The sequence below is a fragment of the Agelaius phoeniceus genome, chromosome 20 (assembly GCF_051311805.1).
Source record: "Agelaius phoeniceus isolate bAgePho1 chromosome 20, bAgePho1.hap1, whole genome shotgun sequence".
NCBI lineage: Eukaryota > Metazoa > Chordata > Aves > Passeriformes > Icteridae > Agelaius > Agelaius phoeniceus.
Genome location: NC_135284.1, coordinates 703,489 through 715,911, shown reverse-complemented (window position 1 = coordinate 715,911; position 12,423 = coordinate 703,489). Strand labels below are relative to the sequence as shown.

The following is a 12,423-nucleotide window of genomic DNA, read 5'->3' as shown; positions in this document are numbered from 1 at the left end:
AGCTGCAATAGGTCGAAGTTTATTGCCTTTTAGTGACTCTGGAACAAGATGCCATTTTTCTAAACACAAATAAAACATAATCAACAAGAAGCTTGGGGAGAGTTGATGCCCAAATGCATGAAACTTGATTTATCTGGTTAGTATCTCCTGAATTCTCCACCCCAGTGTCTGTGATCTGGTTTTCCAGATGCCTTTCTGTGCCATGTCTGCAGAAGTGCAGCTGAAAAACTTGTGGGCATTTGCTTTTTGTTTATTGTCCTCTAAAGTCCCAGCTGTTGGCTGGAGGTCATGGATACGGGTAGACTTGCATCTCAAGAGATCTGCTGTTTATTTTGCAGAAATAAATAAAAAAGTACAAGCTTGACAGTTTTCTCCTAAACTTCTTGGACCTGCTTCTCATCTGTGCTGTAAAGGGATCTTTTAAAGGCCCTGTAAGGAGATGAAGATGCATCCAGGAGCACCTGGCAGCACGGGCCCTTCTCAGAGCAGTGAGGACTGGTGTCCTGGCCATCAGCTGCACCAGGCAGAGCAGCAGGGCTCTGCCCTGGAGGCAGTGATGTGCTCCAGCTGCTCTGGATCCTCTCTCTGTTCTTGCCCTTTCCCATCTCTGTGGGATCAAGGCAGTTGGAGTATTGCTGCTTCTGGTGTGGGGTTTGCATTTGTGATGAGTAGGACGTGCCATTTAGCAAGCAGGCAGTGAGTAGCTACTATTGGCTTTATCTCTCAGTCTAGTTTGTGGTTGGAGACCTGTGTGCTGGTTGTGGGTTTTTATGTGCGTCACTGAACCCAGAAATTTTATTATATTCTCAGAAAAGGGTTTTGCAACAGCTCAGCTATTAAAGCCAAACCATGTAGTTTAGTAAAAAGTCTGGGCAGGAAACAACAAAATGAAATTCATCCTAGGGGAGAAGCGCGGTGTATGTAGGCTGGGACAAGAATGCAAATACACTATTTATAGGACTAGGGGAAAACAAATTTGGACTTGAGGAGTAAAAGCGAAAGAGTTATCCGGGAAAAACCAGCCTTGGCCCTCTGAGACACTCAGACCTGTGCTTATCCTTTTGGAGAATTCGTTCCATTCCAGCAAAGGAGAAAAGCTCCCCATTGAAATCCATGGTGCACAGAGTCCCTTCCAGCAGGCTCCTTTAGGAGTTTGTGCTATGGATGACACCTGGGCAGGGGAAATTCTCAAACCAGTATTTTTTTAAGCAGTACCAAACCAGCTGAGGCCAGTGCCTGCTCCAGGGAGTTCCTGCAGGATGAGCAGGCAGAGCTGTGTGCAGGGAGAGGGGGAGGGATGAGTGCATTTGCTCCTGGTCAGACAGATCAGTCAGTGGCAGAGCCAGGAGTGCAGCCCAGCTCTGTTCTCTTCCTCATGTGATGCTTCTGGAGTTACTCTGAGGCTGGCCAGGAGAACTTCTGTGAGGAGTGCAGAAGCAGTGGCTGTGCCTCAGCCATATCCTGCCTCGAGCAGCGTGCTGTCCTCGTGACACTGCACGCTGGAAGGGGATAACGTGGGGCACACACTTTCTGTATCGTTTCTTTTACATAATTTGTGATTTTCATTTATAAATAGATGCTAAGCCCTCCTTTCCTTCCACTGTGGTTTTTAGAACAGATTCTGACACCTCCAAAGCCTGCAGTTCCCTGCTTTATTCTGGATCGTGTGCTACTTTTAGGCCATTTGCCTGTAATTAGTGTTCCATATAACGAAGCGTGGAGCTCTGGTTTACAGAGTATGCTGATAGTTCATCCTTCTTCCAGGAAAAATAAATCTTGCCTGATGGGAGATCCTACACTAAAATAACAGATTACAGTCAGACTGCAGAGCCAAGCTGCTGCTTTAGACACAGGCCCATCAGGGCTGGCTGTACCAGTTCCAAAATCACTGTGCGATCTTGCCTCTGTCCCTAGGTGCTCTGCAACCCTGAGGCGTTCCCAGCAATGGGGAAGGGTGAGGTGAGCCAGGGGCAGCAGCAGCTACATCCTGCAGTGCCCTGGGAATTCCATGGACAGGCTCACAAACTCGCTGAGCTGTTTGCCTGGGGCTGGATGTTGTGGCTGCAGTTTGTATATCAGAACACAAATCGTCATTGGCCCTTCTCTCCAGTGGCCTCTGCAAAGAGACAAGGCTTGGGTGATTTCTGTCTTCCTTCTCTTTTCCATGACATAGCTGTTGCACAGTTGGGAAGCTGTTTCTCATTTGTGCAAGCTGATTTTTGGCATACCGGGGGCTGTTGAGTCTTCAAACTTCCTGCATCCTCTTCTTTCTGCCTGTCCTGAGGGGCCCTTGCCCATCTACTCATCCCAGTGTCAGTGTCCATAGAGGGGAAAAGGACACTGAGAAGAAAGAAAATTTAAACCAAGCTCCGAGCAGGAAAATCCTTGGGACAGCACCTGCAAGCTCCTTTCTGCCACGACAGTGAACAGGAGAGCCCTGTGGACAGGCTGCTATGGGAAAGGACGTGTGGCAGTGAGGAAGCAGAAGGTCAGCACTGAGGCAGCCCGTGACACGTGTTTGCCCCAGAGTGCACAGGGCTGCCTGCAGGATCCCAGCTCCTGGAGGATCCCAGCTCCTGCAGGATCCCATGTCCTGGAGGATCCCAGCTCCTGCAGGATCCCAGCTCCTGGAGGATCCCGGCTCCTGGAGGATCCCATGTCCTGGAGGATCCCAGCTCCTGCAGGATCCCATGTCCTGGAGGATCCCAGCTCCTGGAGGATCCCAGCTCCTGCAGGATCCCATGTCCTGGAGGATCCCAGCTCCTGCAGGATCCCATGTCCTGGAGGATCCCAGCTCCTGGAGGATCCCAGCTCCTGCAGGATCCCATGTCCTGGAGGATCCCAGCTCCTGCAGGATCCCAGCTCCTGCAGGATCCCAGCTCCTGGAGGATCCTAGCTCCTGGAGGATCCCAGCTCCTGCAGGATCCCATGTCCTGGAGGATCCCATGTCCTGGAGGATCCCAGCTCCTGCAGGATCCCAGCTGCCTGCAGGATCCCAGCTCCTGCAGGATCCCAGCTCCTGCAGGATCCCAGCTCCTGGGGGATCCCATGTCCTGGAGGATCCCAGCTCCTGGAGGATCCCAGCTCCTGCAGGATCCCATGTCCTGGAGGATCCCAGCTCCTGCAGGATCCCAGCTCCTGCAGGATCCCAGCTCCTGCAGGATCCCAGCTCCTGGAGGATCCCAGCTCCTGCAGGATCCCAGCTCCTGGAGGATCCCGGCTCCTGGAGGATCCCGGCTCCTGCAGGATCCCATGTCCTGGAGGATCCCAGCTCCTGCAGGATCCCAGCTCCTGGAGGATCCCAGCTCCTGGAGGATCCCGGCTCCTGGAGGATCCCGGCTCCTGGAGGATCCCAGCTCCTGGAGGATCCCAGCTCCTGCAGGATCCCAGCTCCTGGAGGATCCCAGCTCCCCTGTTCCAGAATCAGGGGAGCTCAGGGCAGGGCAGGGCTGAGGGGCTGGTGCAGAGAGGGCAGCCAGAGCACAGCAGCAGCAGCCCTGGGTCACACAGGGCCCAGCACATGGCACACAGGGCGGGCACAGAGCCCCTGGGCTCTGCCTGGCACACAGCAGCAGCGTGGCAGCCACTGGGGCCCAGGCACTGCTGAGCCCACAGCCCAGTCCCTCCCGAGGCTGGCCCTGCCCTGCCCTGCTCTGGCCAGAGCAGGGGTGGAAAAAAGGAAGTGCTGTCAGCCCCTTTATATAAAAAGAGGTACTGAGAACGAGTGGTTGGGATTTCCAGTTCATTGCAGGGCTGGTGCTCCAAAGCCCTGCTGGGAGGTTGTGGTGAAAAGGCTCCTCTGGTTTCAGCAGGGGTGGTCAGGGTGAGAATGCAAAGGGTGGCTGAGTTTCTAGGACATGGCAGTCCTGGATTGCCTCTCCTTGGAATGGCAGTGCTTTGCATTGCTCTGGGCATTACAGGAATTGGAATCACTTCAGTATTCACACACTTCTTGATAAATCTCAGACTGCATGGCACTGCTGTCAGAATTTGGTGTGTGGGCAGCGACAAACTTGTTATAGCTGATAGTTGTAAGGAATAGATTGCTCATAAAACATGCTCTCAACTAACTTCACAGGAAAGCACTTGAACTGTGAGAGGAGACACATGATGGTCAAAGAATCCATGTTTGTTTTTTCCTTTACATTTTCAGTCTGATCATGTCCCAGATGTAAAATTTGTTGACTAAGAACATGTTTTGGTTTATAAATCATGGATCAACTAACTTGCTTTGAGGCATTGTTTTGTTAGGAAGGTTTTGAAGCTTAAGCCTGCCTCATGGGAATGTGTGACACAGTGAGCAATCTTTGGAGAGTATTTTCCTTTTGATAAGCAAACATAAGGCACAAACAATACTCCTTTTTGCTGTTTTATTCTTTTGTGCCTTAAGTGAAGAATTCTGTGCAGTGCATTTGCCATGAGATGGTCAGGAGATAAAAGCTTTGGAATAAAACTTTAGAATAGAAGATGTGCAGAAATCATCTAGTCCAACTGCCTGAATTTTTGTTCTTTTAAGTTAGCTGGTTTTAATGTTGATTTTGTAATAGAAATGCCCATCAGATAACAGGCCTCAGAGTCTTTGGGTACTTTGGCTATTCCTGCCTCAGAACTGCTGTTGATGGGGGTTTAGAGCAGGTCCTGCCTTCTGCTGGAATGCTGAAGAGCAAAGATGCTCAGTGTGAGGGAAATGCACTGCGTGGATTTCCCCAGAGCTCGTGGGAGGATGTCACTCCTGTGTCATGTGAGGGCCCTGCTCCCAAGCCAGCACACCCCGTGTACAAGCACAGCCTGGGAAGGTCAGCCCAGGAAGCTCAGAGTCTGTGTTCTGTTCCCCAGGTGAAGCTGATTGATTACATCCACCGGCAGCGGCAGTGCAAGCTGAGCGTGCCCCTGAGCGACCGCACCGCCGAGCTCAACAGCTACCCCCGCTTCAACGACTGGCTGGACATCGTCAACGTCAGGAAGGAGGTGGTGCAGGTAAGGAGGGGACACAGCCCTCACAGCGCCCTCCTGTCCCTTCAGTGCATTCCCAGCTGCCTGTGGCTCTGAGAGCCACGGCAGGCCTTAGTCACTCACTGCCTTTCTGACACTAACAGCACCGTGCTGCACTGTGTCCTGTGTCCAGCATGGGCCAAAGCAGGACCAGTGTTACAGTCTCACACACACACACACACATAGAGCTCAGTTCACTGACAGTTAAGGCAGAAAAGGCTTTTTCTGTTCTTTTTCCCATTTCTGCCTCTGCAGGCCAGGTCACAGTGTTCTCATTCCGTTTCCTTTGATCGCTAAACAACCACAATTTTTCTTTGACCTCAGCAGCAATCTGCCTGGGTGAAAAATTCCACAAATTTTCATGGAAGTTATTCCAGCTTGGTTCTGATGTAACTAAGTGGTCTCTTAGTTAAACAGTATGGGTTCAGGACCAAGTTGTTCCTTTTATTTCCTACTGTTCATTTTGAACGTGGTGCTGGTGCTGCCTTCCAGCCCAGCGAGGTTTTGGGTGGCACAGCCTAAGGTGCAGCAGTGGCAAGGAGAGGACAAAAGCAGCCTGTTGCTGTGGCCAAACTGCCAGGCTCCCAGCTAGTGTTGGTTTCTAAGGTTACTGGAATTGCCTGAGTCTAAAAGAATGTCTTTGTAGCTCTTTTATAAATCCTTTGTGATGCCTACAGAAAGGAGGGGGGAAGAGGTGAAGGAAAGGGAGGAGGGAGGTGGACAGTTCAAATCTGCTACATCCTGCTAATTCAGGAAGGTGAACAAATTCGGGTTTGGTCTAAGGCAGAAAGAATTTCCCAGATCTGTATTATTTTGATTTGTGCTCTCTTGCTGCCCTGTCCCAAGCAGTGTCCAATTGAATGAATTCTGTTCCTTCTGGGACAGAACTGTAAGAAGTGTACAAAGCACTGAAATTCCTCTGGGATTCCAAATGTATGGTTATCTTTTAAGGGTTCTGCATCCATTTCATGCAGCTGCAGGCAGCTTCTGTAGCACTTGTATTAGCTGGACAGCAGAACTGCAACACCCTGTGGGTCATTAAAATAATTTCTGAGTAGGCATGCTGGAACATGCTGTGAGCTGGGAGAAGTGGAAATAGCTGGGCTAATAAACTAAGTGCTCTGCTCTTGCAGTGGTTTTTTTTTTTGGTCCTGTTATTTCACTGCTCAAAAAATAGCCATGCAGCCACTGTTGGTGTTGGACACTGACATCAGCACAGTGCTGAGCTGTCTGGGATGAGTTACCTTTCAGAAATGTCTCAGGTATCATGGGATCATTCCTGCTGTTGTTTAGATTTCATACAGCACGTTGAACTGCATTTCAGCTGAAAGCTTTCAAAATGGAAATCACTGACAGAAGGAGCTTTAATAGGTTAGTTATTACAAAACCTAGAGTGGTGTCCTGCTTCGTGCACACTGCCTGTGACAGGATGGGGAGGAGCCTTTGCAGACAGGGGTGAGCAGGTCCTGCTGTGAAAATGGGGACCCTCGAGTGGTTCTGGCTCTGTGCTCTGGGGAACAGCTTCCCATCTCTAGATACTGTTAGCTCGCTGTAAAATGGAAATAGGCATGCTGGGTTTCCTTCTGAAGGCTTCCAAAAAACGGTGCAGAGAGGAGGAAAACTGCACAAGTGTCACAGTGTGGTCACACTGTAGAACAGCCCTCTCTTCTTGTGCCTTTTAGGCTTTGAAACTAGTTGGAGAGGTGGCCAAGTACCTGTGGAGTCTCAGAAGAGCTGCCTCAGAGCCCTGCCCTGGGCACCTCTGAGAGCTGAACAGAACAGGAGGTCTGGCACAGGAGGAGGGGCAGTGGAGGGCTCTGCTGCCTGTCAGGGACAAACCAGGAGAAAGGCCTGGGCTGATGGGGTTTTTGCTTTTTAAAATGGTTCTGATTCCCTTTGCATTTCTAGTGCTACTGGAGGGAGTGTTTTCAAGACTGTGCTAATCTGTGACATAACGCTGTTGAAAAGCAGCCCAATTGTAGGAGCTCTTTAGCTCGGCGGTGAGAGGAACAATGCTCTGTTTCTCTGTCTCCCCTCCCCTCCCCTCGCTCCCCCCAGTCCTCTCCCAAATAAAGCTGCCATGCAGGGAAGCACAGAAGCTCCCAGGCTCTCCTGTCAGAAATAGAGCAGCAGCTCCAATTTAGAATATCTGCTGACTCCTCTGCTCCTGAGTGAAAACTATTTTTGCTCAGTGACTTGCTCTAGACATTGTGAAGCTCGAAAGCTCTGGTGATTATAATTGCTGGGCTCCTTTATTTCTTTGAAAACCTATATTTAAAACGAGAATAATGACTGCCTGTAAAATGCTTTAGTGTTGGAGGAGATTACAGCAATAACAATGCAGTGTCTATGGCACTGGGCAACAGCTAGGGCTGCTGAGAGCACGGACAGCGGCGAGGCGGTGACGCTGCGCCGGGTGCGAGGGCTGGGCTGCGCCGACCTCGCGGGCCTGCAGGTAGGTGGGCACTGCCAGCCCAGCCTGGCATCCTCCTTGGCAATACTCAGCTCCTTCCAGAGGGGTAGGGGAACTGGGAGCCCCCAGCCCAGCCTGTGCTATTTCTGGGCCTTTGTTGCTGTTCCTCTAATCAGTTGCCAGACAGATTTTTATCGTAGAAAGTGGCAGCAGGCTCTGCTTTGGAGCTGGGCTAATGTGGTGCTCTAACTTGCTGTTTAAGTGTTTTTCTAGGGAATGCTGGAGTCCTTGTTTTTGCTTAGGAGTTCTAGAATCTGATCAGTTCTAGAGATGGATTAATTCTAGAGACCGATTGTATGTGTAGTTTAATGCCAAAAATGATGTATAAATGGTTAAATATGGTGGGATGAAAGTGAGCAAAGAGGTACTTGAACTGAGATCTAGAAAAGATAGGGCAAGGAGCCTTACAGACAGAAGGTGTGCTCATGCTATGTAGTCATCTTGAGTGGATAAAAGTTGCTCTGAAAACGGTCCTAGAAAAATACATTGATCTGGATTGTCCTGCTTGCCTTGGGAGTTGGAGTCAGGAATTGGGAGGGCAATGGGAGAGAAGGAGGATGGGAACAGAGTGCTCTCTCCACTCTTGAGCTGATGGAAGTCTCTTGCAGAGCTATTTACTGGGTTCTGAGCTTGGAGTATGTCTGCCAAATAGAAGAGACTAAAAAAATTCTTTTGGCTTATTTTCTTCAGCCCAGAAAGTGATTTTCTCTGCCTTTATCACTGTGCTTCCCAGAAACATAACTATTGTATTTGTTCCCACATGTAACTTGTCACTGTCTTAAAAACTAACTTAAGAACAGAGTCATCTTCTTATCATCTTCTGAAGCATGTCTGGACCAGCCCTGCTGGCTCTGGAGCAGGGGTGCCAGTCAGTCAAGCTTGGAAAGCTGTTTTTAGAGTGGATAACTGTCCTGCACAGGGAGGGGCACATCCTGCCCCGGGCTCTGGCCATCAGCAGGGCTGTGTCACCAGGGAGACTGGGAGCAGGTGGAACAGGGCTGTGGTTGGGGCTGCTTTGAGGCTGTTCCTTTTGGGAACAGTCTGAGTCCCAGTTGTACCCTTGTGCCCTTTTCTGGGATACCTCCTGCCTGCCTGTGAAGCCCATCCCCAGGCAGCATTGATGCCAAGGAGCTGCAGAGCTGAGCAAGGCAAGGGCAGGAGCAGAGCAGGAGGGGCTCATGCCTTGAGCAGGAATTGTCTGCCCAGGGCCTTGTGCTGCCCCTGTGAAAATGCCCCTGCCAAGGGTGAGCCAGGCCTGGGGCTGCTGCTGTGAGCCCGGGGCAGAGGGTTCTGTTAGCACAGGGTGGCCCCAGCTCACAGCAGGTCTGTCACTGGAGGAGCTGGGAGGGGTTTTTGTGAGTGCATCCTTTGGATGGGGGATAGAGGAGGCAGATCTGCCTACGCCTATCAGGTTTCCCCAGCTGTATCCTCTCATCTTTTTCTGTCAGCATATCTGCATGAACAGGCCATGAGGACCGTGGCTGGCTCCTGGGGATTTCCATGGGTCTGGCAGCAGGAGCTCTGGCTGGCCAGCCAGATAGCAGAGATCCTGGATGTGCTAATTGTGTGTATGCAAATTAATTCTGTCCTGCAGGCTTCCTAGAGCTATAAAATTCCTTCAGTGCTCCAGCTGAAGGCCCTGCCCAGTGTAACCAGCTCCTGGAAGAAAGTCTCTACCACTGCCAGGGCTCCCCTTCCCTGCCAAGGGCTCCAGGTGCCCCTTGCAGCTTTGGGCACTGTGAACCCTTCATGCCTTGAGGTCAGCCCGAGGGATCTGCAACTGCTGCACCTGTCTGCCACAGAAGAGTAGTGACAGCAGCTCTCCTGTCCCCAAAGAGCCAGCCAGACACAGTGCCTGAGCCTGTCAGCTGCCCTCCAGCCTCTGCTGGGAGGTGGAACAGTGAGGAGGGTGATGTTAGGTGGAACTGTGGCCTGTTTATGCTTACAGCTCAATGCAAGCTGGAAATTTCAATTGAGAGGCTTTCCAGAATGCCCATAAAATCTCCAGGAATTTAATAATACAGCAATTTTTCAGTACCTTCATTGCTGGGCACCAGAAAAACACTGCAAAATAACAACTAGCAGGCACAAGATGTTCTTAAGAGCATCTTTACATGCTTTGCTTAGAGCTATCAGTGGGAATTTAAGCACCTTATGTAATGGGCTTTCTCTTCTAGCATCTGCTGCTTCACGGGAGGATGATTGGAGAGGGAATGTATTGATTTAAGAGGAGGCATTTGGGGCCTTGACAACTGTCCAGCTCTACAGGAAGAGCTGTGGCTACTGGGTCGAGGAGCAGGTCAGGCTGATTTTGCAGAGTGCCTGCAGCAGCATTAGCTATGTAGGCTTATCTGCAGGGTGGAATCTTTACCAAAAATAACCCCTGCACTGTGTTAGATACCAGCATTTTTGCCATGTTTCAGGGATTTAAGTTGGACACTAGACAAGATTAAAGACTGTTGTGAACTCTTCACCCGGACTAATTGAGACTGACCCTTGGATGGCTCCTTGCATGCACTGCTACTCACTTTTCTCTCTTTAGACATGTGCACCATGAAGTGCAGTCTGTGTCTGATAAGCAGGAGGGCTTCAGGGAGAAGTCCTCTTACCTGTTGTAGGGAGGAATCATTTCCTGCTTTGGACTTTTTAGCATCCCTTCTGCTGAGCAGTGCATGGTTAGGCTTTAGATTTTGCTGGCAGTTATGAGGTGCTGAAGATTGAAAGCAGATTCTATCTTCTGCTTTTTCTCTGTTTTTAAACCTGACCTTATTAGTAGAGTACTGTCTGAATATCTTGCAGCTCTCCCTGTCAAGACAAGGTGTGCCCAGAGAGGTGGTGTTGAGCTTGGTCCTAATGCAAGCCTTTAATCTGCATTTTTAAAGCTGTTTTTAAAAAAGGCCTCAGCACCCACTGAAGAAGCAGGTAAAGAGAGGTCAGCTGGACCCACATGTCTCACCCTGAGTGGTGAAGAGTTGGAGTAACCCCTGTGCAAGGGCCCAGAGCCCACCATGTGCCCCTGAGAGGGGCCCTTCTCCCCCCAGAGCCAGGGCAGCAGCAGAACCCGTTTGAGAGCCACCCTGAACTAGTGACCCTCCTCACTGTCACACTGCCTGGGGTGACACACACCAAGGCAGAGCAGGCCAGTCTTACAGGGATCAGGTTGACCAGTTTTATATTAAGCCACCACATATGTGCAGCACATGAGTGGCTGTTTAAAGAAAGCCTCTTACTTCCCCTCCCTCCCCCTCTCTGAAGGCTTATTTCTTTTGTCGCGTGTCATGGGGGCTGGCAGCAGGTTCAGAAAGTCTGAGCTCTCCCAGCTCAAGGTCATTGGGATTGTTTAAATATAATCTCCTTTTCTGTACTTTCTACTTTCCTACAACTTGCTGTTCTGTCTTTCTAAAATTAAACTACTGAGCAGAAGAGGAGCTTGGGCTTTGTGTGTGGGTGCAGTCCCTTAGGGGGACTGGGCCTTGTGTGAGAGCTGAGCTGGGGGTGCAGAGCTGGGGACCATCATCAGTCAGCTCTGGGCACAGAGGGACTGTGTCCTTCAAAGGGAGGGGGCAGTCCTATGTCCTGCATCATGGTGGTGCAGGTGTGCAGAAAAATGAATAATACCCAGCATCAGTTGTGATGTCTGTGCTTTTGTTAGTCTTTTGTTATTATTTGTTATAAAGATTAGTTACAGGGAAAAAGGAAGAAAGTCTACCCAAACTTCATTGAACTCTGGCTCTGCTTCATGCTTACTGCTCATTTAAATTCCTGGCCTCCCTTGACTCAGCTGTGTTTTGTGTTCCATCCAGTTCAGGGCATGTGACAGAAGATACAGGATGTGTTTCTTAGACTTCTGCCCTTTCTTAATTTATTCTTTTTGTTTGCTCCATGCCACAGTAACTAAAATTGGAAACTTTTTGTGTTGCCACCTACAGAGCTCCAAAAGTTGGGGCAGTTGGGCACTGTCACAGCTGAAAGTGCTGTGTCAGCTCTCAAAGCCAGAGGCTGGCTTAAGAAAGATGCAATTGTTAAAGGGCATTCAGCACATTCACGTCTGTTCTGGGTCGGAAGTGGGGTTTAAGGACTAGAGGATTCCAAGCTTTTTGTTTCACCAAGCAGTGACACACACTTTTGAGTTTCTCCTTCAAATAAAGTTCAAAGCCTTTTATATAGTTTGATTCCAGGAGTCGAAACTTTAGGATAAAGGCCAAATATTGTGAAATTTGTGATCTCATTGTGAGAATAGGCAACAGGGAGGTTTGTTTAGGCAGAACTTTACAGGGAAATTCCTGGGTAACTGGGCTAAGTATCCTGGTTTTGTTTATTAACCACAATTGCTGCAGACTTACACTGGAAACATTTGAATGGGGGAGGAGAGAGAGACACAGCTCAGTTCTGTGTCAGGAAATACCAGATCATTTTGTGTTTTCCAGGCTCTTGTATCTTTTGTGTCTGCCTGATCTGAGCCTTATCACTGTGGGGCTTTGGTGTATTAAGATGTAGAAGGAGTTCTGCCCAGATATCTCTCCAGGCAGGATATGGGTAAGGCTGGTTCTCTGATGAAGGAAAAACTGCTTGAGGAGGAGGCCGCTATCTTTGTCAAAACATTTCTTTTTTGTTCTAATAAAGAAGTAATTTTCCTCACTGTTTCTGCTGTTCACTTCAGTCCTGAAAAGCCAAACATCCTTATCTGACTCTTTTTCAGGTTTTAGACCTGTTTTATTTCTGACCCTATTTTTAATGAGAAAGTTAAGTTTCATTAGTAGCTTTGCTAAAATTTTCCACAAGAGGAGGAGTATTTTGGTCCCCTGTAATCCTTTGTGGAATAGCAGAGGATAACCAGTCCTGGAGGTGCAGAGCACATCCCACCCCAGGCAGGGGAGAGAGCAGCTGTGGGCACTGCCCAGAGGAGTGAGCCATGAGTCAGCCCAGGCAGTGCCACTGCTCACAGCACCCGACAGGTG

The 12,423-nt window shown here is 49.7% G+C and overlaps 1 protein-coding gene across 1 annotated transcript in view; it reads left to right on the top strand.

Moving 5' to 3' along the window:
- KSR1 (kinase suppressor of ras 1) overlaps positions 1–12,423 on the top strand; it is a 49,863-nt gene that overhangs the window by 21,229 nt on the left and 16,211 nt on the right. The window contains exon 2 of the mRNA XM_054647061.2: positions 4,837–4,977. Coding sequence (XP_054503036.2) covers positions 4,837–4,977 — 141 coding nt within the window. The remainder of the gene's footprint in view (positions 1–4,836; positions 4,978–12,423) is intronic.